This window comes from Corvus cornix, chromosome 3 (genome assembly GCF_000738735.6).
Source record: "Corvus cornix cornix isolate S_Up_H32 chromosome 3, ASM73873v5, whole genome shotgun sequence".
In the NCBI taxonomy this organism is placed as follows: Eukaryota; Metazoa; Chordata; class Aves; order Passeriformes; family Corvidae; genus Corvus; species Corvus cornix.
Genome location: NC_047056.1, coordinates 32,299,459 through 32,327,248, shown reverse-complemented (window position 1 = coordinate 32,327,248; position 27,790 = coordinate 32,299,459). Strand labels below are relative to the sequence as shown.

At 37.3% G+C, this 27,790-nt stretch overlaps 1 protein-coding gene across 5 annotated transcripts in view; it reads right to left on the bottom strand.

Annotated features, from left to right (window-relative positions):
- Positions 1-27,790, bottom strand: part of SDCCAG8 (SHH signaling and ciliogenesis regulator SDCCAG8) — a 108,986-nt gene that overhangs the window by 37,376 nt on the left and 43,820 nt on the right. For 3 of the 5 annotated variants that reach the window (XM_039568253.1, XM_039568252.1, XM_010391760.4), the window contains exons 14-16: positions 11,380-11,507; positions 9,174-9,282; positions 2,213-2,344 (exon numbers count right to left, since the gene is read on the bottom strand). In XM_039568253.1, the coding sequence (XP_039424187.1) occupies positions 2,213-2,344; positions 9,174-9,282; positions 11,380-11,507 (369 nt within the window). The remainder of the gene's footprint in view (positions 1-2,212; positions 2,345-9,173; positions 9,283-11,379; positions 11,508-27,790) is intronic. The other 2 variants (XM_039568255.1, XM_039568254.1) reach the window with 2 other exon arrangements.

Here is a 27,790-nt window from a genome sequence, read left to right as displayed (position 1 = left end):
TTAAGAAGTAACCATCGTTAACAGTATTTTGCTGCGCTTATTAATATCTAAGTGATGGATGAAAATCTGAGGCAAAATACATTATTGTTATTTGTTGTTCTGCTTTTACTAAATAGCATAGTCAGATCTCTATTTTTAAAATCAGAAGAGAAAAATTACTATTTTTATTTAGTGGAAATCTTTCAACATAAATATAAGGAACTGGGAGATTTATTTGTTGTGGTAGTTACTTGTTTTGCTTTTTTTTTCACCTAGATTTGTAAACTTCATAAGCAATTTATAGCATTTGGGAATTAATCCTGAAAATCTACTACAGTGTTCACATGGAAATTAAAATTAGATTACACTGATTTTTAAAAGCCGTTTAGAATATCAGCCATGTCACTTATTAGTTGGATTTTAAATTAATAGAGTGTAATATGACAATTAAAAATACGTTAAAAGAGCCACCTCTTAAAATGCTGGGAAAGTATAATGTTCATATTCCAAACACACCTGATTATCTCTGCCATATTTACATACTCTAAAATATTAAAAAAGACAAATGCTATTACTGCCCTGTTTTCTCTCTCTGTTGTCTGCAAAACAGCAGCAGAAGGTAAGGCATTGCCTGCAGCATGACCACTCTGCTTTCAAACCACTTTTGTGTTCTGGATTAATGCTTTCAGTCTTTTCTAGTGCATAATCATTGCTGCTGCAGCAAAGAATGAGCAACATTTTCCAGTAGATCTATTTTATTTGGTTCTGATAGGGGAAAGGTTATCCTAAAAACTTACAAAGGACTGTTAAATTCTACTAGATACTCATAATTCTACAGAAGAGCAGCTTGGAGGAAAAAGAGGGTGAAAAAAATTTTCACGTGAAAGTAACCTTGAATCCTCAGTCCTACATATGGTAAGAATCTACCACAACTAAAGGAATCAAAAGGGAGGTGAGATAAATGGAAAGATTATGTGGTTACACAGATTCAGGACGCAGTTGCAGCATTTTGAATTTCTTTGTTCTCTGAGCTATAAATGATGATGACAATCCAAGGTTACAGAAGAACAGGATGAAGCACAGACAGAAATCTGAAAGGGAAGAGGAAAGCAGTGGTTCTGGATGACTGAAATGAACACATGAAGTACTTGCAAGAAAGAAGCTTATATAGACAGAATAAAGAGATGGCAGCGAAAAAAATCCCCTAAAATGTAAATAACTTTAAAGAAATCAGCATACAGGACTGGCTGCTTTAATACATGCAATCTCTGTTCCTCTAAGGTGGTCAATGATCAAAAAAAGCAAACAGAATTTTTCCCAGTAAGGGCTGTCTAGTCCAAATAAAGTTAAATTGCATTTTGCCTTTGACTACCAACAAGAGGTAGCCTGGATGATTGGATTTGGAGAGTTGCCTCTCAGCCTCCTCTTTCCTTCATCCTCTACCTCCACAAGCATACTAAAGCTCCTTCCAGTGCTTGTTACACTTAGTGTGGAGTGGAAAACAGAACAAGAGAGCATAGACGAACTTTCTGGAACTAAAAGGAAAATACTCCACAGTGATCTTTGAGGATGTCTAATCCATATCACAGCACAAGCCATTATCAGTCTGGATACTCTGGCCAGAACAGTCAATTGATACGGGTGGAAATATTTCATATTAGGCTTGCTGCAGCTGCTCCCAGCTCCTCCTGAGGAAGTCACTGCTTCTCTGAAAGGCTAGTGGTGCCTGGAAACTGTCAGTATTTCTCTGGTTACTATGATTTTCAACAAGATTTGTCTGTTTATCCCGGTTAAATGACGGTAAACCCCAAAAATTACAACTATTCCATAGCATAATGGAACCCACATCTGTACTCTACATTCACATCACCGAATAACCTCCTCCCTACTTCCTCCCCAGCTCCCCCCTCCCTTTTTTTTTTTATATGGTAAGACTATTCATACAAGTTAGAGCAGAGAACAGCCGAAGCAGCCCACACACATATGTACTAGCCTTAAATTCTTTGGAAGACTGTGTTGTTCAAGCTTTCCTTTTATTTATCCAAAATGGCACAAGCAAAAGATGTTAAAAAAAACCCAACTTGACAGAACGGTTGGGGAGGGGGAAGGAGTGGTCATTTCATAAGGAAAGAATATTACTTTCACATAACCTAGCGTCATTTTTATGTTTATTAACAACACAACTGTTACAGTTGAGCATATCACACACTGACAGATTAACAGGACCTCCTACCTTGACTTCATTCTCTCATGCATTCTCCCATGCTGGATACACTGTTGGTCCAATTCATCATTCCGTTTCTGCATCTTCTCCAATCTGCCATGAAGATACTCTTTTTCCTGACTAAGCTGGTTGACTTCAGATCTACAGAAGTAAAACAAAGCGATGATGGATGTTGTCAGATTTCATCCTGCAGTGTGCCATCAATATGTGGCTTCAGCATTTATAAAATTTCATACATTTATATGTAATGCATAAACAAGCTATTACTAGAACTTACAGAAACAAAACACTGTTTCAGATAATCTTAAGACAAAAGAACATGATACTGGTGGGTATCTTCTAAATATGCCATTGGCAATCACTCAGTCATAGGCTGGCTAAGCTAATTTCAGCCTAATTTAAACAGGCATGCCATTTGGCATTATGCGTTGATGTTAAATAAGATCAATAAATGTAAATTCGTACTTGTTAAGCAAGAATTTGGCTAACATTTTGAAAACACATTTCAACTTCTTTATTAGCAAAAGCTAACATTTAGTTTAAAAAAACAGCTCCTAAACCTTGTTCAACCTTTACTCCACTCTATAGGTTGAGCTCTCAACAGCTCACAGGTTGAACTCTCAACAGTGGTACTGTTTTAGAAACTTTATTAACCTTCTGTGCCTAAAATAGCATTGCACAGATTAAAAAAAAAAAAAAAAAATCAAACCCAAAACCCCTATAAACCCCTCCTCCACAAAAATCACCCAAACCCAACCAAAAAACCAAAGCCTCATTAAGAGGAAAATTAACGAAACTTTAAGAAACAAGGGACAAATCATACAGGCACACACTAATCTACATAAAACTCAGCACAGCCTTTAAGAATATTAGTCACTTCTAAGCAATTCTTATTCTTCACGGGTGAGCAGAGACACCAGATCCATGAATGACCTGGGACTGCTACTTGCTACATCTCTAACCATCAGCCCATGGAGAAACAGGCATGAGCTGTTTCTTAATATCAGGAAAAGACCTCAGATTAAATTGTGATAAAATATACATTATGCACTTGTACAATTTTAACTCTTTGGAAAAGGTTAATGAGAACATGTCAGAATCTGCTATACCATCAGAAAGTACGAATCAAAAGCAAGCAAATTTGATTTATGGCATCTGCCACTCCAGATCTCAAGGTTAAAAAGCTTCAGATATATCTTTAAATCATAAACTTAAATATGCTGCAATTACAGCAGAAAGATACTTTACCTTCCTGGCTGTTAGAGAATGCAACAACAACTGACATTCTGAAAAATACAACAAAGCACAGGGAGAAAGGAATACTCCTACTTCAAAAACATGTTGTTACATTGACAAGTCAAATCTAGAAATGACAACATGATCTTTTCATGTTTAAATAGAGAACAATGCATGGTATCATCTGTGAATCTAAAAGAACTTAGCAAGGGAAACTTTGGACCAAGACTGTATGTAATTGAATTTAGATTGAGAGTTATAGCTCTATTAAGGAAGATCACAGACAAAGACATCAGAATTGTGCTGATAGATTTGTACATCAAACTTCAGTGCATAGAAGTTTCCTGGATGGGTACGTAATAGAGAGCAGGATGTTATGGGAAGGTAGCAGAAACTGAATTTTTCCAGCGATCATTTTACAGAAACACTAGTAACTTAAATGTCAGCATTAACAAAGCATTGCCAGCTGGACCAACTGTTATCACACAATGTGAATGCAGTCTGTACTTGATACTGATACTGTAAGACAGACAACCAGTGGATAAAAGCAAAGGTTCACTGCAGAGCAGCTCAAAGAGACCTGACGCAACAAAGCCCAACCAACCAAGTGATAACAGGGACTAAATTCAGTCTTGCGTTGCTTTTTTTTGCCAGCAAAATTCAGCAACAGCATTTGCCATGTAGGAATAGTGTAAATTATCACTTTTGTAGGGTTTCCCAACTGGGAGATCCTGTTTCTTTTTCTGTATTTATATGTGACTGTCTCATTCATGGAAACAGCAGAAGCAACTTTCAAGGTGATAAAAGCCTCAAAGTTTTACAAGTACTTATTCATCTCCATCACATTTGAAGGTGCCCAAAGTCTTTCTGGAAAGACCAAGTAATTCAAATCAACCAAAACCAAAATGCTACTGAAAATTACAACTAATGAAACAAAAGTAAGTAATTAATTAGTTAAAAACATGAGTAGCATAATCTCCAATCTCTAAAACAGAGCTCTAAATGCCTGATGCTTTGAAGCATGTTATGAGTGTTGTCTTCTCCTAAAACATCTTTCGTAATTACAGTAGAACTCAGAAAAAACCCAAAAAATTCATTCCAATTACGACATTATTTACACAATGTCCTTTCCATCTAACTACCTAAGAGTCTGACCACCAAGACTCAAGTACTTAATGACACTGAAGTTTTGAAGGACAGCACATATGAAGGACAGAGTGCTTATTTAGGTCCATGTTAAAAGGTTCGTGTGTGTTGGCATTAAAGAGAGAACACCAGTCCAATACAATATCACACATCAGGAGTCTTCCATCATCACTTGTCAACGATTCCCTCTGCATCTTTAAACATCCCTTTCATTCACCTCAGTTTCCAAAGATTAGGGTAAGACAGCTAATTCTACGTGATATTTAAGTAACTTCACACATTGTTGCGTTAAAAAAAAAACCCAAATCAACCACAATTTGTAATAAGCCTGATAACTGTACTGAATGCTATATTATATATATATACCTTATACAGGAGTAGCAATTCTACCCAGCCAGAGGCAGGACCAGTCCTGTGTAAATGCTTCTGAATGACTCTGCTCCTGAAGTACCACAGCAGGAAAAGACAGGGGGGCAAGTGTCAAAGCACACAGTGCTGAATTCCAAAGATAGTTCACTCACAATACAGGGGAAAGAGGCAAATCAGAAAAATCTATGCACTAATCACTACGTCTGATGGATCCTGCACAACTGGAGGACAAAGCATGGATGTGCTGATGTTGCTCCACGAGAGCTACTCTGGGTCCAACAGTCTGAGCAATAAGCAGCGGTGGACTCAGTAGAAACTGAAGCATGCAGGCATTTGGAGTGCCGCCATCAGAGCTGAACTCAGCAGGAAGGTGCACTTCTGCAGACCCAGGCTGGCCCCACAAGTCAGGCAGTCACGTACCTGTGTGTGCTTCTGAGATCTGATACACTCAAATGACCTCTACGAAATCACTGTTATTTTGAAACTACACAGAGCAAAGCTACAACATCACATGAAAATGTAAAATGCATGCTTGTAACTGGATGCATAATAGATTTTGCCAAATCTCATTTACTTGTCACTACATCAAAAATAATTGATGGGGCAGGAGCAACAACAGCAACAAAAACCCCCTCTATACTTCTGAATCCCTTTAACTACCTCAACTTCTATTTAAAAACCACTTTGAGGTTTTATCTACCATCTTTGCTGGAAGAGTCTTGGAAAAAACCCCAAACAGGTTAGCGTCCAAAACACTTAAATGCTAAAGGCAAGAAAATGAGGAAATGTTAAATAGTCACAATTCAAAGTCAATCTTAGCATAAGCTGATTTTTGAACACTAAGGTGGCAATGCTGCCTTTATTCCTCTGAACTAGCTTCTGCATTTCAGTGCTTTTTAAACACTGCCTTTTCCTGCTCTTAAAACCAATTGTTTACTTACACAGAAATTAAATACACGCTCTAAAATATTTTCTGCTGATGCAGTATTGTTGCATATAAATTTAATGACTGACCCTTCAGACAGACTGTTGCCCATCTTCATACAGCTACCTTCAACAAACATTTCACTCCTGATATTGAGTGCAACGACTGCAGTCAACCAAACATGCAGAAAAATAGTTCAGCCGGGTATGTGTTCTTTACTTCAATTAAACTCACACAGTTGGATGCCTACTGTTGCCAAACCAGTAATATAATTTATACATTATAGTCCAAACAGTAAAACTACACTAAAAGTCATTTAACAATATTTATAACACCATAAAATACAGTGTTAAAATATATGAACTGCAATATGTACCAAAATTATAAAATTTGTTTCTCATCATCAGTGATTAAAACCAGGATCATTGCTCTAGCTTCAATACTCACAACCCTGGTGACAGATTAGAATTCAAATCTTAATGATCAATTTACAATTAACAAGATAGAAGTGAAACAAATTAAACCAACCATTATATATAATGAGACCCAATGGACTCCCATTGTTCCCCTTAATTACAAAACGCAAATCACAAATACACAGTGGGTAGTGTTAAGCATTAATCTACAACCTAGAAACTCAGACAGTGACAATCAGAGAAAAAAAAGAACAAAACAAGAGAGAAACAGAGAAGAAATCAACAAAGGACTATATTTTTAAACATGCCTATGCATACAAAAACCTTCACAGACACTATCTTCTTTCTGCACAGCTTGAGGGGTTTATAATTCGTCTGACATTGTCTTTCTGACGCCTTTCTGTGTAGGGACTAGCTCAAAAAATGATTCCAGCTTACATATAAACACAAAAACTTCAGTTTATATTTCTCAGAAAACCTGCACTAAATATAAAAATATATGTGCCATTTGGATGCATTCCACTGAAATTGGACAAACATGTAGTCATCACAGATATATTTGACATGTCTCTTATTACAAATGGGTACTTCCTATCAAACCCAAGAAAATTTAAATAAACTTACTATTGCATCTGTTATTAAAAGAGCTTGAGTTTTGCACCAATTAAATAATGGTATTATTTATATTAATGATATATTATATTATATTAATGACATACAGTCATTACTTAAACCTAGGGAAACTAAGGCGCAAAGATTCTCGCAAGAAAATACACATCCAGGTCCAAAATTCAGTTTATGTTAAGGTCAAAAACATGGAAAAAAAAAAAGAAAAAAAATTTTCCATGAAAGTAGGGCACACTGCTGCTTTGCAATCTGCTTTTATCAATGTACATAAGAACTACGGTATAAAATCTTCCCCAAATTATTACTCTTTTACAGAGAACAAAACTACAGTATTCTGTGGCAGAATGTGGTTTTACACTACATTCAGTGACAATGAGCATGAAGATTGCCTTTCGGAGAGATGCTACTGAGAGACACATGCTGACCATGCATTTAGAACCTGGCTAAAATAATTTTCTGCATCTGATCTCCAGATCACATCACTTTCTGAAGCCATCTATATTAGTCTGTCATTTTCCACCATCTCCAGTTCCACCTTTCTGTTCTCATTTTTACCTTCTTTTTTTGTCTCTACCTATTTCTCTATCCTTGTTACTGACTGCAGCAGCTCCCACTCCAGTGAAGGCAATCTCAAGCTATTTTAGGACCACTTCTCAGAACAACTTTCATGCATTCTTCCTTACAGGTTCTTGTGTAAAATATACCACTTCCTGGAGATGCAAGAGGGCTCCTTTTCCCATTTTCAGGTCCTTGACATAGTCAGCTAATGCTGCTAGGTGAAGAAACACTTGGCACTCTCTAGTATTTATTTTCAGAGAATAATGTGTTTTCACAGTATGTTTTCTGTCTTTCCTTCATCCTTTACAGTTACTAGTCTGTGACTGTGAGCTCTAGCAACAAAGTCTGTGTGCTTTTTTATTGCTGGAATAATAATATGATTTGAATCTATTTAGATTTTGCATTACTTTAGCAGAAGAGCACTGCTTTTTCAGAAGAAAAATTCTGTTTGCTTCTCTCTCAAGTACCCATCACAACATTTGCATGGGAAGATTGCTTACAGTTCCTCAAGTTTCTCATTTCCCCCCTAAACACTTTGGATGGGATTCATCTCCCAACTTCAGCCACTTAACAGCCAGTCAACACTTTATATTCAGTGGGAAGTAGGATGGGCAGTGGAGGCAGTACCCGTGGGAAGCATCATATATTTTATTTATTACAGACAGACAGATAGACAGATAGATAGAAAGAAAGAAATGTCTGTCATCTACTTAAATCTTTCCCCTTTGACCACTCCTAGGAAGAGGATACTGGGGTAAATAAGCTCTCTCCCTGAGTAAGTGTTGTCTCTTACATTACCTCAAGAAGATGATTAAATCCACCCAGCAAAAGAAGAATCCTGTCTTGAAAACCAATTTTGTCTTTGCTGAATGTTTTGCTTACTTCCCATCCAGCCATGAGATGAATCCTAGCCCTAATTACCAAATTCACTTCACATGTAATTTACAGAAACTACAGAATGCCAACTCTTCAGTTAAGTCCAGTTTACCACTCTAAATATGAACCCCAAGAAAATTTCAAAAGATACTATTTTCACAATTAAAAACGTAAAATCAAATTATTTGCTGCTACAGAAGTACAAAATTCACATTTTCCTTTCTGTCCTACAGAACTTTTGAATAGATACTTCCATAGCTTTGTATTCCTTTAAATTAAATTATTATTACTTCCAGGTTTTGCTTCTTCCTCAATTTTTAATAGCTTTCAACTTAAATCTACTATTGATTGAAACCAAGCAGCAGCAAAATCTGAGCGTCAACAGCAAGCAATTTTGATGACAATTATTTCATAGACAACGGTCAATGTGTAGTGTAGTATTGTGAAAGGAATTTTAAGTAAATAATTTAAATGAAAACAGTTTTGACATAACTAAATCTTTAGCATTTTTCATATAACTTCAGATGAACTGTATCTTTTTTAACAATTTTCTACTCTTCATAGTAAGAATATGCACACAAGGAAGAAAATAGTATGCAATTTTTACATCGCAATCGTCCAAGAAATTTGAATTAATAGCCAGAGACATAATCTTAAGGGGCATATATTATACTGAATTCTTAAGGGGCATATATTACTGATATGATATGTAATAACTAGGATAAGATAAATAATAATAAATATCACAATACAAATAAAAAAAATAAAGAAGTATGTCCTAGTAATAAAAGGGACAGGTTAAGAAAAATATACTAACCTGTATTTTTCTGACATTTGTTCCCACTTCCTTGCCAACATACAACATTCCTCCTTTAATTTTGCTATGAAGGTATTCTGGGAGGTCAGCAAGGAATCCAGTTCTTCTACTAGAAACCATAAAATTATGATACTATAAGACTACAATTATATAAATTTGTAGATAAGGGAGAATCAATTTTACATATTCTGAATTTCTTCTAGTTTTGAAATGTTCTTTAAACTTCAGCTACTTGGACATCATCACTTACCAAATTAAGGCTCTATGTCAGAATTAGCTAAAGTGTTAAAGCAATGTTGCCACTGAATCTGGTCTTGTAAGAGAAGAATCACTGTGAAGACTAGATATCTAATCTGGTGGGCTCACATTTTAGCTAAAAGTTCACTGACATTTCTAGGAGGAATAAAATTGGCAAGGCATGCTTTAGCAGACTTTTGCTTGCTCAACTGGTGCAGAGGATACACCAGCAACCCAAATGCTCACACTTTAGACTCATTTCAGTATCTCCTTAAAAAAGCAGTTCTTTTATTTACTGTGTCCTGAGCTTACCACGAATAATGTAATTTTTCATTCTTAAACAACAGGATTTAGACTTACTGCCCAGTTACAGTTGGAATGAAACCCTTTTATAAATTAATTTTCAGTTACTATGAGTTTGGGCTGCACCTAAACTCACAACCTAGAATCCAGGTATCTTTATTCTTTAAAAAGGAAGATACTGCAAAATTATGTTTCTTGATTGCTGCTTTGAAAATCAGTGAAAGCATGACCACTCTTACCCAAATTCCTTGTATGTGTGTAGGGTCATAATAAACAAGGTTTTCTTTATACACATTGTAAATGACTATAATTTTCAACTCCTTCTAACCCTACTAGAGATACATTAAAGAAACCCCAGACATCATATTGTTTCGTTTTTGTATACTGGGACAATTTATGCAGCAGGAGGGTAAATGACATCACTCTTGTGCAGAATTACACATGGTCATACACAGACGTGCTGGCTAAAGGAGGAAAAAGTGATTCTGAGAGTTTCTTTTCTTCTCCTACAGTGTAGACAGCAGCCACAATGCAGCTGTTTGCATTCCCTGAACACATGGAAAGGTCCTCTAGTACTGTGATAATACTATAAAAAAGGGCAGAAAATCGAATAGCAGATATAAACATTCTTGCTGCCTTATGTATTATCCAACACTGTTTAGGATCAATACATGTTACATGGTTTCCTAGAAGTATTGCATGACTGGTAGGTAAATATGGTATTTTGTTAAACACATGAGTATATCATGCTCCTTAACAGCCAAAGCTCCTCCTCTTTTCCATGCTCATAATAGGAGTTACAAATTTCATCTCTTAAAAATTCCTTTTTTTTTTTTTATTTATAATATGCACCTCTATTAATGTTGTTGGCATAGCACTTCATAATAACAAAAAGCTCTTTTTTGTTTGTTTGGAAAACCCATTTTACTTCCAGATTAAAGTTAGATGTTATTGATGGGCTAAGTCAATGCAATGAAGTCTCTTATTAAGAGAACCTGAAGTACGCAAGGGATTAAACATCTTTCTTCTAGATTGAGGATGTGGGGGGGGCACATGGTAATGCTAAAAATGTTTGAGGCTGCAAAGATTAAATAAAGGAACATATCAATTTGGAGCCAGTGAATTACATCCAGCTGCGACAGTGAATTAAGAACCGATTAATGGCTAAAGCTTTTCTCCAGTTTGGATGCCGAAGCAAACTCATTAAGCTTTTAGAGTAGCTATAATGTGTGTACTGTGGGAACTGTTCAATGCTATTCAGGAGACTTTAACTGTAAGCTCAGAGCATTTCCCGCAGAGCTTCTGATGCTATTTTCTTTATATAACATGTGTGCCTGAAAATCCAGCCAAAAACAAGCCCTTTGTTTTTCTACTTTGTTGTGGTCTCTCTCAGCTTTACGTTTCTTGAACACAGGTAAATAAACTCATAATCCAGATGGTGCAGCAGATGTGAGAGCAGCACTCTGAAATCAACAGACAGTGGGCAATACTTTCCATTTTCTCTTTTAAACGCTAACTAATATGTAATTCGGAATCTCCGGTGTAGTTAGCATCTGCTCCCTTCGGCCAGCCAAAGGTTACAGGTGTTCCTGATGTCATTTCACAGTAAGGCGTGGGCCTGGCTTGTGAGTGAGTGCCCAGGCTCTAATCTTTCCCTACCACCTACCAGTTTTCTCATGCTGGGCCTCCATTTGCTGCATCTTCTGTGTCAGCTCCTGCTCTCTTTGCTGGGCCTGAAGGGCTCGGGCCTTTGCTTCATTGCTAATGCTGTGCTGAATGCTCTCTTTCTCCAGTCTATAAAAGAAACCAAATAGGAAATAAAGAAAAATAAAAATCATATACTGAAGAGGATAAATTAAAATGGTAAATCAGAACATTCAAATAACAATAGCAAAAAATCTGGCCAAGCTTTTCACATTAAACATTCTCCTCCCACTTCAAGTTATACAAACTGACCTTTCTCTTACAATGTCAAACATTCTCCAGTGACTAGTAGAAAATGGATAAAAACTATGATCTATTTCCTGAGAGAAAATTGGCCCTGCAGACAAAAATAGGATTTTATTTTTAAAAATTTTAAACACGACCGCTTTTTCATAAGGAAGTTTACCAGCATCTACTTTGCACTGAACATATTATTTGCATTTTCTTTTAAATGCTATTTGTTTAATTCTGCAATGAAGCTTAGGGACCTGACCCTGAGATGGACTGGTTCCCAGTGAATCAGCAGGAGATAAGTCAATGGGAGCGATTGCCACAGTGCTTGTGATACAGCTACTCTGAAAGCTTAATGAGTTTTCTTAAGCAACCAAACAAGTTTTAACTATTAATTTATGTAAATAGGAGATGAATGCATCCATTACAATAGAGAAGACTGCTAGCACCACACAGGCCCAGCCCCTTGTGGTTCTGCTCACTGGGGGGTTGTACATGAAGGTCTAAAGCCCAGTACTATTATTGAAGTAGGCAGGCAAGAGAGCAATTTACTTGACCAGATACGCAAGATGGGGCAATCTACTCCTGAGGCAAAACAAATGCTAGACTACCACACTCCATTGAAGCATTTTATTTAATGCAAGCCAAGCAAAAAGAGCATGGAAAATAAAACCCCAAAAAGATATATGCATATAAATTAGAAAAGATCCTGAACTGCAAATTCAGATCTAGACTTTCCCAAAGGTCGTGAATATTTATCTGGTGCACATTGGGATCCACATTTAAAACGTCATTGAGTTCACACATTCAAGGATTGATTTCTAGATTTCAAATGATACACCTTTCTACTGAAATGACATTTAATAGCTTGAGATGGGTTTCAAAAAAGTCTTATAAACATATTTTATTCTAGGGATATTACCTATTTCACAGGACTACAAAACAGAACACGAGCACAGATCATGTAAGGATAAAGCCACATCTCATGTGGTTGCTGCACTTAACCTTTGGATTGGTGCCTAATAACCCATCCGAGATATTGCAATATCTCAGCATGACACACACAATGTTAAATCTTCTCTCTCGAATTTACCCCAAAGCAATACAAATGGTGGGTCACATTACACTAATTCCTGGTCCTGATGTTTCAAGCCTACCTTAGGCAAAACTCCCTTGGAAATCACAGGCAGTTTCTTCTGAGGTAAGACAGAAAATACATTTAGATACCAAAAATATTAGAGCGTTAAGGAAAAAAATACATTTTTAAAGGAAATTTCATATATTGAATGGCACTTTATCACATCACTCTCAGAACTGCTTTGTAACCATATTGGGGCTATCCTAAGGAGTGATGCTCCCATCATTTTTTCAGTGTAAGCTTCAAATATAGAAAATGTTACTAAGAATATTTTTTCCATATTTGCTGGAAACCGGTCTGTGCAAACCCCTTTATTTTATGAATGTTTTTTACCTTCAGACAGTTGTTATAAGCACCGGACTGCCCAAAAAAACAAAGCAAAACCAAGCCACCAGCACCTCACACATTCCTCTGACACTTTCAGCTAAAGAAAGTGTCAGTAGCACAGTATTTTATTTAAAAGTTCTCATGTGAGATGGCTGTGTGCAGTTGGGTGCTGTGCTGTCATCTGGCACGCAGCTGGCTGGCTGGCTTTGTGCTGGGGGTAACCTTCAGCATGCAGCAGGCTTCACAGCTCAAGCTACCAAGGCAAACCTGTAAGGGTCCATTCCTCATCGCTAAGGCTCCTCCTGATGAACACATGCTAACCAGCAAGTTTGAAATAGATGGAGAATCTACTGCCGCCAGAAACACTCTCTTGTGTAGAGGACCCATTCAAAAGAGCCACTCACCTGTGCCACTCGCTGTATAGAGCAAGCTAGCAGGAGCTCAGAAACCATGGATATGTGGTGAGTGCCCTATGGCTGAAGTGTATATGGTGTGAAGATGAATTTATACAGTGGATAAAAGCTCAATTGTAAAACGAGGAAAACACAGGTAATTCTTACACAGAAGAGCAGCTTCTTAGAACTTAGAAGATTTTGGAATTAAAACACATCCAGTTCTATACAGAGCAATATCTGAGGGGGTTAGAACTGTTCAGGAGCAAAACAATAACCTGGAGCCAAATCTGTCTAAACAGAGTGGCAAGTCCTTCACCCACACCTTGAGTTGAACCTGTTCTCTAAGTTCAATCTCCCTGTCCTCCAACTGAAAATTTTCCCAACATATATACGGAGAAAAAAAGAGAAGCAAGCATAAAACATGCAGAAGGCAGCCCAAGAGATTTCAGGACTTATTGGTAACTTTCCTGCTACAACCAGCAAATACTGCAGGAGTTATAGAAGCTTTGACACTAAGCCTAATTGCAATCTCTTAAGTCAATTCTTTTACAATTCAGAGCAAAAGAAAATCTACGGACTGCAGACAGAAGGAAACAGTCCTTAGTCCCTCCAGCACTAGCGTGAAGATATCAGAAGTCTCCTCCTGCAAAGACTTCAGAATTTCTTATATTCACTGATAGAAAGCACAGAGACAAGGTAAAGCAAAAGTACAACTGACTAATTTTGATGACATAGGTAGTATCTGAACCAGAAATGACAGCTAAAGATTAATTGTTCCAGAGCTTTTTAAAACTTCACCTGTAGAGATCAAAAATAGGAGACAGAGTGGTTAAAGTGCACCAGCCTGTTCTCTACTCAAATTCAAACACCAGCTCTACTGAGTGCAAAACACTAAATACACTAAATGCACATCTGACGATAATCTTGCATTTGGTCACAACACTGATCAGTTTTACTAAAGCAGATGCATTGAACTCATGGAAATTTTCACTTTTGTGTGGTAAAGTCAGAAGCAACCAAAGACTCAATCATGGAGCAAGCTCAAGCTCTTCTTGAGCCCTGTTCTGAAGTGCAGGTTTTCCACAGTGATAATGCCTGTTTTAAGCCTGCATTGTGGCTGTCAAGCGCCACAGTTAACACAGCAAACTGATTAGTGTATCTCACTGGACTGGATATTGGTTTGCTGGGCATGAAAGATATGCTTTTCAAATGTTCGTGACAAAACAAAAGGCACTGTGAAATATAGCTTACAGCACAGGAAGAAGAAAATTGCCATCACTAGCAAACTTTAAAAGAAATCCTTGCTGTAAATGAAGTGAAAGTTCATTTTGATCTTAAAGCTAACATAAAAGTATGCTGACTGAATTTGAGCCATCAAATTTAATTAAAAAACCAAATAAAACCCCAAACCAAACCAAAATAGCTCCCAAACCCAAAACATCTCTTCCAACACTAACAAACAAAAAGTGGATCACAGATCCCTTTGCAAGAGAAGTCCTCTCTCTGCCAAAGGGCTTTGCAGTAAAGAAAAAATAAGTATGTAAAGACTAGTGACATAATAGTCATATTTGACGTCACTAATAGCTCATCTATTTTTGACTAGAAAAGAACAGAACTTAGACTGATAAAACTTTGAATTTCTCTACACAGTTCTATAGTAGGTATTTCTGAAAGAGTCTTTTCAGTTTGGTAACAGTAAAAATACAAAAAAAAAAAACCAAAAATCAGGAGGATTCTTAACGTAGAATTAGGCCTCTGACTGGAGGCTGCCACTAAATCTTCCGGCAAAGCAACTATGATTTGAAGCAACCATGCTTCCTATATTGACTATTTGATTTTTCCATGAGATCAACATGTGGCATTTTTAAAAAAGCTAATGGATCTATTAGTAAGGACTATGAACTTAATTGGACAAATTAAAATACCCTAGTAATTATCTCAGTTCAGTGATACACGAGAGGTTATCATAGCATTATTTTTGACATCTTCATTTCATATTAATTATAGTTAAAAATGTAACTACAAAGCATTTTAGCTTTCATACATATTTGCTTTAAACTGAACTTCATAAATCATTACGGAGTAGCTAGCATTTGGAGTTCTAAATGCTTGAGCTATCTGAACTAACAAGACTTGTCTAAATGATGACCAGTCCTGGAACTCTGCACCCACACTCAGACTTGGGCAGCAGGAGGGCCAGTCAAGCCTAACACTGCTGCTTTTACAACATGCCTCAGTGGTTGAGCACAGACCTCCTTCCTAGATAACATGTAGCCAAGTGGGCCAGCACCGTGAGCCACTGCGCAACAAATTACCTCAGAAGAGAGAAAGGACTCAGCTGAAGGCTCCCTTACCTCTTTCAGAGGAAATGAGCTTTCTCTCCCAGTATTTTTGAAAATAAATATATAGCAAAAGCTTCTCTACTAAACTGTAAAAGTTTTGAGGAGTTACCCAAGCATTTTATTTCCAGTATCTTTAGTAAAATCTGGCATGGAGACACTCAAATCAATTAAAACACTTTTCAAAGTAGAACTTGAAAGACTACATGTACTAGGAGCCCTAAAGACCAAACAACTTTGGGTACAAAGGCTCAGCAGTGTCTTATGCAAACTACTTTGCAAGCTTTCCACAATACAGGGCTAGTGATTGTCCATTACAAGCAGCTTTCTAAATCACCTTCTCATAGGCTATTTTATCTTACTATTTCAGCTGCAAGTGTCAAGGGAAGAATGGAAAATCAGAGTATATCCTTGCTCTTTTCTCAGGCTATAGGGGGAGAAAAAGCCAACCAAACAAACCACAAACTCATAATAAAAACAAAAATAAAGTATAAAAGCTGAAACAAGATGTCACAATACCTGCCCTATTCTCTAAGGGGAAACATGAGAAGATTTTTTGCTATCTCTAACTTTATTACCAGGCACTATTCAAAACCCACAATGATAAAGGTCATAAGAGAAGGTATACAGAGTAAGATCACACTTCACAAACTTGTTCCCCCTGTATTTTGTATGTATCTTTGTATGCATGTCATACACAGACGAATAAGGGCTCATTTTTTATTTTTATCAGGTTAGCAGACAAGTCCAAGGTTGGTCTACAAACATGGAAAAAACCCCAACAATTTACCAAGAAGTCATTTCCCCCAGGAATAGTCTTAAATAATTCTCTCTATTAATGTAAAACTTCTATAACTCCTTTCAGACCAGCCTTTCAATTTAACAGCACTGCAGTATCCCAATTCAGCTATTTATAATGGAGAATGTGTTTACTGAGTTTTATCATATGCTGTCCAGTCTTTAGTATTTTCAAACATTTAAGTAAGAAAATGCAACACAGTAAGACCTGTAATTCTGCAGGTAAATAGGTACATGCTGGTTTTAAATGTAGCTACAATTCAAAATTATTACTTTCCAAATCTTCTAAATTAGCCGAGTTCTAGAGCGTGTGCCTTGCTTATATGTTTGGACCAACTCAATAAGAAGGCTCAGGGTCACAAGATTTCTCCCTTTCCTTTAAATCAGGCTTCTAGCAACCTTTTGTTTAGCACTGACTACTCTGGACATCTTCCTTTGTTAGGCCTACAAATTTTCATCTAATAGGACCTTGTTAATATCTACGGCTGCTCTGAATGAGGACTTAGCTGGACAGTGTTGAGCGGTTTCCTCTTATTAAACACTGTAGAATTTTTTGCCATCTGAATTTTTGTAATAAAGGCTTTGATTTTTTCAGTGCTTGTGTAAATCCACACTGGACTGGATTTTATGGCTCTTGGTGCTTTACAAGGCAGAAGAAAGGCATGAAATGAATGTTCTTATGTCAAAAAATAAATAAAAAAAAGATGTATGTGTGCATGTTTCTGATAGAATTAGGTAGAAGTATCTTTTAAAAGCATCATGATAAGGTCATTTCTTTAAACCTTTCCAAGGAGCTGAAAAATTGTCCTTCCTGTATCCCATTGAGGGAATTACCCACTGAGTTGCTCTTTTTGTCAGTTTCTGGGAGCTGACTGGATGCTGATTCTGGAGTTGGCTGCCAGGTCTTCTCAGCAGAAAGCTCAAGTTTCTGGAAACTGCCCCAGCCAGCACACTGTGTTTGGTGAGCTTCAGTAAAATCTATATTTGCATGGTCAAATTTTGAAGAAAACCAACTATTATATTAATTGGTGGATTTGAAGGACTGCATCATTGGTCAGGATACATGTGGGCCTATTCATGAGAACTGAGGCTCAAAAAAACCCAACCGACCAACCAAAACTGAAATTTTGTGTCTTTTATTAGTTGAGAAATACAGAGTTTCCCAAAATAATGAAACCTCAGAGCTTTCTCCTCATAACCACAAGAAGCAATGAGAACCATGAGAAGCATTACAAGCAATTAGAAAAGTTAGGTAAAGGTCAAGGGGTAAAAAATTCAGCATTCAAATTGATCCAGCTCTTTAAATATGGATCTAGGAAGTTAGAAGGTACTACAGAAATAACTTGAAAGCAGAAATACATTTAAAGTACGTTAATGAATCAACTAAATGAAATTTTTCACTACCCTACTTGGGATGCAAGGCTGGAAAAGACAACTCTGCCAGGCTGCTACTACTATTTCATAAAAAAACCTCAAAAAAAAAAATTAGAAACCCTTTTGGGGCTCAAAAAAAGAGAAAAGATTAAGCTCTGTACACATTTCCAACTTCATCATGAGAATAACTACAATTAGTTGACAAATTAGCTTGAAACTATCTTCCCTGAAATGCAGATAAATTGCCACCTGTATCCCCAGTCCCAGAATTCAAATAATGTCAACTTGTTATACTATTTTCTACTTTTTTTCTGAGAATTTAAATTTTGCTGAAACAGAAATCGGTGCATATAACTTTCTTGTACTCTTTGATTTTTTTTTTTTTTTGGTATCTATTTAGAATGCAGCTACACCATTGGAACTGCTTTATAACTTTTATATATTTTTCCACTTTATATAATAATAATAATAAGTCTCCAGAAACAATGAAACACTTAAGTCTAACATTTCCACTTTGCTCTTTAAGCCCTACTGAAGCATCAGGAGAAATTATACATTAATGGCTGCACGTGAAAAAAATTCCTACTCCTGCTTGCCATACTTGAAATCTACTTAAAAATTATCTCCACTAACTGGAGATACTGATGAGCATGAGACAGATGAAAAGCTGTAGGAGCATAGGAACAGACAGACACAGAGTGTTACTCCTATGGAAGTTTCTATGAAATAAAGAATCTTGAACATAGTTAACTTGAGTATATATGTGACTGATGATATATTCCATCTTTAGCTCTATCTGCGAGGTCAGTTAACAAAACCAAAGCAGTGGATTTCTTACTTTACATTCAGCATAACAGTAAGAGCTTGCAAACACCTGGCCTATAACATAATTTTACTCTCTTGGCATTATAACCTTCAAGATACACCCAGGAAATGACCGGTTCCTCAATAATTTCTCTTCAATCTGGGCAGTCCTCTGTATATCAAGTCACAGTCAAATATTATCACTAGCTTCCTTCTATTTAGATGTTAGAGAAGAAAAAAATGTCTCTAACAGTAATTAACATCTCATATTAGGTCAAATATACTAACTTGGATTCAAAATTCGATTTTTCTGGCACATTTATAAGCTTTACCATCAAGATACGTAGCTTGTAACTGAACACCCACCCTCTCATGACTATTACCATCAGATTGTGAACTATCTGGCTGCTTAGTCCCTATAGAAACACACAGTTAAGTACAGAGTAGAAGCTGCATGGGAAGAGGTGATTTTTGTGAAGTCTTAGTATGTAGCCCTAACACTTCCAATACTGTACACCTTTCTCTAGAATATTCTTTGTTCCACAAGCCACTTTTACAAATGACTGCATGTTGAAGTAATTGCTTAACACAGAAGATTCGTACAGGTATGTATTTTGTATACACACACTTGCATGTATTATTTTCCCTATATTTAAAATAAAGGATTATTTATCTTGATTTATGATTTTTCTTGAATTTGGCACTAGCAGCCTCTTACAATACAGCTTCAGGAAACATTTAAGCCAGACTGACTGTATAAGAGGTGTGGTCCTTCTTTTCATTCTCTTAAAATGAGCACTCACATAACTTATTCTTCAAGAAATTGTCCTTTTTCAATCTGAGTAACTCCCTTAACCACCTGATCACACAGGTGCCTATCTCCCAGTGTCAGCAGAAGCAAGGGCCTGGCAATAAGTGGCCAGACACAGCCACTCCAGGGACCTGCCTTTTCAGCAGCAGCATAGGCTTAGACCAGGTTCAAATAACTGACTCTGTACTCAGCTTGTTAATACAGTAAATCCAACCATCAGGCTCCTACCACTGAATCAAAAAATGATGCAGCTAAATGATGCAGAGACCTGATCTGCTATGAACTCACTCTGCCAATTTAAATTTGTTCAAAAACCCAATGTTTTTGGAACGTTAACTTTGTACCAGCGAGCTTTATGCTGAATCAGGTATCATCTGTCCTTCCTGCAGCTGGCATAAAGTCAGCATAAACACGGCATTGCATGCTCTAGCTAATTAAAAAGGAAAGCCCCTGTGTGCTCACACCTGATCCGGATCAGCTCAGCACAGCTGAATGATCCAGTAGATCACAGATGCACTACGAATGACTGCTCAACAGTTACCTGCATTTTTCACACACATTAGGTATGGACACACAGCTGGCACTTAAGCTGCCACAGGCCTGATATGTGGAAGCTGATAATGATCCCCAGCTATTGCTGAAGTTGAGAAGTTGTTGAGGAATGTTTTTTCCTGCCTCTAAAGGACCAAGCCTCACAAGAACAGCTTGGGAAAAAGCATAACCATTCGACACAACAAAGCATTCTTCAGGATGACAATTTGAAAGACAGTATTTGATTTTCAGGGAATTTGATCTAGGGTAAGCTAGACTTCTACCTCATCCTACATCAAGATACCACACGTTCCAGCAAACTGACAGACTTATGACCAAAAGTAAAAAAGATGCAAAATACTGTGCTAACATTGCATTGTACTTAACTGTTGTTGATTTGCTCTAGATCTTACAGAAACATCCTAATAAAAGGCATGCTCATCTGCCCACATGTCACAAGAGCTAGATACAAACAGGTGAGTCAAAAAATAAAAATCCAGCCTCATATGCCTTTTATTCATTTGTTTAGCTGTGGCATAATTTTTATATTATCCTGATTGTAACTGTCTGCATGTTAGTATTAGAAATAATGGACAGGCAGTGTAACAGTTGAGGTTTTTGGTGGTGGTTTTATTGGTGTTATTATTTTCTTTTTTGGACAGGTTATAAATCTCTTCTTTATGCTGTCAAAAGTAAGGGAGAAACATATTTCAATAGCAACTTTAAAACGAAACTCACAAATTACTACCATTATGCTAAGTGCTAGATATCCCACTGTGCAGTTTTGCTTTGTGAATTTTTACCTTCTTCCATGCACACTTTTAGCCACTGATCGCACAGCCTTTCAGTGTTTTCTGCCTTTTCCTTTAAATAAACTGGCTCTGGCTCCTTCCATCTGGTTCCCCTTCCGTCAGCAACCCTGCACCTGTTCACACCTCCTCTCCTGTTGGATTCCACTGAACATTTCCTCCTCTGCCAGGGCTATTCTGGCACTCGCAACCTTTCTGTCATTCAATCCATCTGTCAGAAGTGAACTTTGTTTACCGCAAGCTTCTGCTTTCTTCTTCAAGAAGCAAAGCCCCTCAAGGTCATTGTCAAATGAACTGTCGGTGTAGATTTAAATCCACTTCTGCTAACCAGCAGCAGATGAAGTTCTTTACAGTCCTGTATTTGTGAAGATCAATTTGGGGTATAGGAGAAATAATAAGAAGCAAAAGAATAGCTTTTAATCATTATTTGTTAACTCCAGCAGCTAACGTGTTTTTCTTCAAATACATGTATCTGTTCCTTCTTGCTAGGGCTAGCACAAACTGAGAAAGACTTTGCAGAGCTATGCAAAGAAGTGGAAAAGGCTCATAAAAATATTACAAATAAAATAATAAATGAAGCTTTTGACTCTCACTTTAACACTATGTAACAGAGATATTGACTAAAAATACAAACAGAAAATGGGAACAGTTGAATGAGTAAGTTTACAGTAAAACCTTAAAGTGGCCAACAGTATTCATCTTAAATTCTTTAATCTGCAGCTTTTTTTTTTACCTTACCTACTGATATTTCAAACACAACACTACTTAAAGAAAAAATCCTTAATATTTTTTCCTGTTTTCAAGCCTTGTAAAACACACATGCAACTCTTTGTTAGAATACTGCCTTCCACATTGAGGAAAATTGTAAAGATTCTTTGTAAGGGCTGAAACTAAATTAATATTGTCAACAGGATACATTATTTTTAGCAATTCCTGTGTCCATATTTCTTTTCAGGAATACACTCTGATAACCAAAAGTTCCTGAATTATTAACTAACCTCCTTGCCAGTCTCATTCTTCTAAAATAAGAAATACCTTCAATTTCAATGCATACCTTGGGTATCCTTTAAAAAAAAGATAACCTTTCACCAAGATTAAATACAATACCAAAAAATAAAATACATATTTGAAGATTTGTAAGCAATTATAATGAACTACCCATTTTATTACCCTTTTATCAAAAATGAATTTAAAGTAAAGCTTTCTGGGATCAAATCCAGGAGGTAATCCAATCTCATTAGCAGAAATGCATTTATATTTATGTTAGGTCTGAATCTGACTTTAATGAAAATTGCATTGACAAATACTGCACAAGTTTAGCTGAATAAAAACTTAATACTGATCTATCCCTTATATGGCGATTAGTCCCTGCATTTGCAAGAAAGTATTTTCTTATCTCTTACTTTCTTATGATCTTCTTCCATAGGAAACTATATGCAGGTGAACAAATGCACTGGAAATAGAAGAGGAACCCTGGTACAAAAAGAGTATGCAGCAGTGTCCCACCTGACTACAGAGACACTTCAATTCCCCACTGATTTAAGCTGCGTAGAAGGAAACTGACCAACAAGGAGAAGCTAATCAAGAACAGTTGCTCCTATTTCTACAGAACTATAGTTGGATATGCAAACCACCAAAACCACAGGGGCAACCAAGAGCAGCACACTGTTAACCTTGCCACACTGCCAGCACAGCCAGGGCAAGGAGTTCAGCCCTGTCAAGTAGCCGACAGCAGCTCATCTGCTCGCTCAGGACGGGCATCTCCCAGCTCAGCCTCTCCTGACCAATCACGGGCACAAGGGCGCTGTGCAAGGGGGTGAGGAGAGCAGCCAAGCAGCCAAGGCTGGCGTGCTCAGGTGAATTTTTTTCCTTCCTCCCTCCATCCAGCAGCTACTTTCTCCAGCAATGACAACCTGCAGGCTGATGCTCTTCAAAGTGAAATTGGGTAAAGTCTCCAGCTGAGGATCTTTTGGGTCCTCTGTTGAATCTTTTTTCTAGGCAAGAATTTCAGGAGCAGAATCTTGCACAGCAAAAAACCCCAAAAAATACCCACAAATGAACAACCACTGTGACTGCATAAAATAAACAACTTTGAATATACTTCTGAAAGCACAAGACAGCTTTTAAAATTGTTGAAGTTCACAAATACCAAGTGCTGACACAAAAAGTACATTTTAGCTTACTATAAAAACAAGCTTTCCATGTACTTGAGAGAAAAGCTTTAGAACAAGTCAGAAATAATGATAAAAATCAGAACCATTTTTCCAGTAGCAAATTCAGCAAAAAATCCAGCAGCCTTGAATACATGTATCTGAAAGACTTCTTTGGTTCAAAAAAATAAATCATTATCCTGTTGTCATTAGTCACACAAATAAAAAACCTAATTTGAATGAGACCAAAGTAAATATTTGATATACAGTCATAAACTTATTACTGTTAGTGCTGAATAATAACTGCTCAAAACAAAGACCTTATAAAGATGTTTGTTTTCTACAGCAGTTAGTCTCTTCAGTGTTTCATCTGAATTCACTACTTGCTCCAAAGCGCTTTAAGTATTGTCACTGCTCCTGAACCACACTCTACATGCAGTAGCAATTTGGCTGCCTCAACAACCTGATGTGATCATTGATGTGACCAGTTGCAGTTTAAATGCCGTGAAGAAAAATTTAGATGAATCTAATACTAAAATCTGAAAGTGTATTATTGCCTTTTCTTGTATAAATACAATTGTCAAGCATGTTAAAACTTGTTAAAAATTATTAATAATTTATAAACATTTTCATGTTCAAAATTAACATGATTTTGTATTTGTTTTTTACTCCTTCACTTACATTTTCTTTCCTTCCCTTATAAAACTAATCAGTGGCCTTTATATGTCTGTATAATCACTTAAATATCTTTAAAATATTAAACAGAATTATATTTAAATAATTGTGTGTTATCTTGACACAAAGTGTATCAGCTTTGAAAATTTTACAACGCACTGCCAGAAGACGACAGAACCGATTTATTTCAAATCACTCAGTATCAGTCTTCATAAAGCAGCATATGGTCTTATCATGGCAGGTAAAATATTTTACCTTCTATAATAACGCAGAGCAGCTAATTTATCTACATGCTGTATAATCAGATAAACAATTTCAGCTGCACTATGAAAACCTGTAAGCAAGGGAGAAATTTATACCCCACCACTTTATTAATTTTTCCACCTATACATTCATATGATTGTTAACAATACAGGCTATTCTTTCTTCCACCTCCTGCTTCAATTACCTTAAAGCAAGCCCTTCTTTTCAGTAGTGAAAATATTTGCAGTTCCTACAGCTGCAGGACAAAGAACTCAGATTTTCACAGAGTTGCTCAGGGGAAAAGGAAGGGGGGTTAAAAAAAAAGAGCTCTGCAAGATTCAGTTGCAAGTAAAGCAGAGTGAATGACAACTTTTAAAGCTACCACAATCATTTACTAATGTGCTGCTATAGCAAATAAGTCTAATTTTTTTTGACAGCACCAAATTAGATTTATTGCAGAAACTGCTGCATAAATAGCATATGGCTATGTATACTACCTATTTCAAATCCCTGTAACGTTTCCTCCCCTTCCTGCTCAAAATGGATAATTGAACCAAGCTATAAACTTTCTGCAGACAAGATATACACAAGTTCAAAAAGCAGATGCAGGACACAGAGGGTTTTTTTGTTGACATTGTCTGGAAAAGTATCACATATCCTGATCAAACAAAACCAGGTAGGAACAGGTAAGATCTCCCTTGCTACACTTCAGGATTTTATTTCCTCCTTTCCACGATAAAATTTTGTTTTCATTTCTCTTTCATGCTGACAGTCATCAACATGGGGCATGACCTCGTAATCCTCTCACACACGACTACCTCTTACTTGCACAAGAAATCCTACTGATCTTTACTTCTTACGTGAGTCAAATTATCCATCTGACTCAAGATCAGAAGGCTCGGACCTCCATTCATTCCTCACAAGCTCTCATTTATGTGTAGGGAAGTGCCTCCTCCGAGCAAAAATAAAACCTCAGAAAACCGGTTCCATTCATTGGAGGGGCCCAGCCCTGTGGGAAGGTGCCGACCTACAGCTCTCCCGCCTTTCAGCGGGAGCAAACTTTCCTTGTCGGTTTCCTGGATCAGTCCCCCGACCCACGTGCTCTCGCATTTCTGTCAGTCGCCACATTCTACGTTCGCTCTACTGCTACGGTAAAACACGAAACCACGCAACCTTAATCACAGGGCAGGCCGAAAGCAAAGCCCCGCGTTTTTGAGGAAGGAGGGGGCGCGATGCCGCCGGCGGGACACGCTCGACGCCCCGGAGGCCGCCGAGGGTCGCGGTGCCGGCCCGGGCCCGTCCCCGCCCGCCTCCCAACTTTGTGCGGCCGCGGCAGCGAAAAGACCTTGCAAGGTCTCGTGTGCGGCCGGCGGGCACACCACTGCACACATCGCGCCACGGCTGCGGCTACCCCGCCGCTCGCCTGGCGGTGGTCAGTCCTCCCAGCTGCCCTATCCGTTACTGTCTGATTAGCTCTGCGAAGGAGCCCCTCCCCGGCCAGCTTTCCCTGCCATCTGTTCCACACGCGATGGCTGCCGCCCAGCAGCCTCGCGCTGCCCTCCTACCTGGCACCCGGCTCCCGGCCTTACCCCAAAGTGCTAACACAGGTTCTCGCTGCTGGCAGAGTCAGGATTTCATTACTACTACTTTGACAAGTGCAGGGTTGTTTGTAATTTCTCTTTTATCCTGATTTTGATTGTACAACCACCTCCCACTGATTCAGTTTGCTTCAGTTTTGTTGCTCACAGATTTTACTCTCCACATTAATCTCCCTCTGGCATGTTACTGCATCTGTTCCCTTTTTTATTATTAATTTTCAAATTCCCACCATTTTTGACAAAAAGGAGGTAATCTACACTCTGCTTCTGCCCATTTCATTTTCTTTAATTTGGAAGATAAGTATGAAAGCGTGCCAAAGAAGTTAATTCTCCGTTAACAGTTTATTTTCTGGCATCCTGATGCCTTTGTATATGAAAACCAGATAGAAATAAATGTTGACTGAATCACAACAACATAGTTGCAACTACCCCTAAATTTAATGAAAAGTAAACATATGAAATAGAATTGAAAGAGTTTGTTAGTTATCAGAGTTGTTTCATGTTATCACTCATCCCTGCATTTTAAAATAATGCTTTTGTACATGATGAGCAGACTATAAAAAATTAGAAATCAATCACCGGTTACACCTCATTTCTGCTTCCTCCCCCCACACCCCAATTCAAGTGTTATTGGTCCTTTCATCAGTCAGTCAGTCTGAGAACATTAAGCATATCTCAGTCATTTAATACTAGTAACAACATTTCTCCAAAACTCCTTTCCAGCATAGGTGATGGACTCTGAGGTGCTAAAATTTTTGGAAAAGGCATGGTATTAAGCATGTTCCTAACGAATAGATACTACTAGAAAAAAAACCCCCAATAAATACTAAGTATTGGGCAACTCCCTAGAGGGCTGTGAATAACCACCAGGAAGTTTACATTTCATCATTTAATAGTAAAGCTTAAGTAGAGAAATCAATTAATAAGTCAGGTTGTAAATTCTAACAAGGAACACCAGTGATGACATACAGCTCAACACCAGAGCATCAGAGATTAAATAATGCCATATTAACCTGGAAGGGTATGTGCTTTAGTTATTATATGTGTAATAGAAATTAGCCTTAATGGAGTCACTGAAACTAGCAAGAAGCACCAATGCGCAGTAGGATGACTACAGCACTGCTAAAACCCAATTGGCACTTCCTTAGGTATGCTGCTTTCTAGCAATCATATCATTGTCAGAAAGAGGGAAGAAATATCACATAACGGGGATCCTTCAAGAGAGTGACACAGGGATTTAGGTCAGCTTGGTGGGTCACCGGAACATGAAAGCATGTGTTCATTTCGTAATTTTCCCTACCTACAAGCTGACCTTCAGAAGTTCTCACAGTGTTTCATACAAGCAAACAAGAACAATAAAATTTAAAGTAAGCTAAATCTGCTTCTATTCTAGTCAATTATATTTCCTATCAAATTTCAGATGACATTTCAGTCAAAAAATCTTGAGCCATCTATTTATCTATCCATCTATCTTCATACCTGAGAAAATGCATAATGACATAATAATTTCAATTTTGAAAATTGATGATTCACTCGCTTCTTAGGGATTATTTAACTTCTTTGGCATATGTAAAAAGGAACTACATCTGACTGCAACTGAAACAAATAATACCTTCAGATCTGGTTTGAATGAAAAAGAGGAATGCTTTTTAATGATGATTCTGTTACACAAGAATAGTGAAAATTTTTTTTTACATTAGATGGCACACTAAGATACAGACAAGTTGTTAACATCTTGCATGTTTTATATGATCTTTTCCATAAGCATATTGATATGATTTTTAATGACTATTTTCTCATTAACTAAGGACAATAGACCTGTATGTTTTCTACTCTCTGAAGAAGGGCTTCAGGTAAGTTTCATTAGCAAGACCTAACCTTGCCAAAGCAACAGCAATTTAACTCTGACTTACAAACTAATTTCATAAGATTCTCCTACTACAGTAACCTCAAAGCTGAAACTAGGGTGAAAGAAACCCCCAAGAAAACTTTAAACAATCATGGTCAGTTTCATAGCATGGTGACATCTGCAAAATTACATGACTGACAAGCAAAACTACACAGTAGAAGTTCTGTATTTCCCCAGTCTTTTGAAGATACACAAATTAGAATTACTAACTAGATTCAATAGCAGAAAGTGCATGTTAATA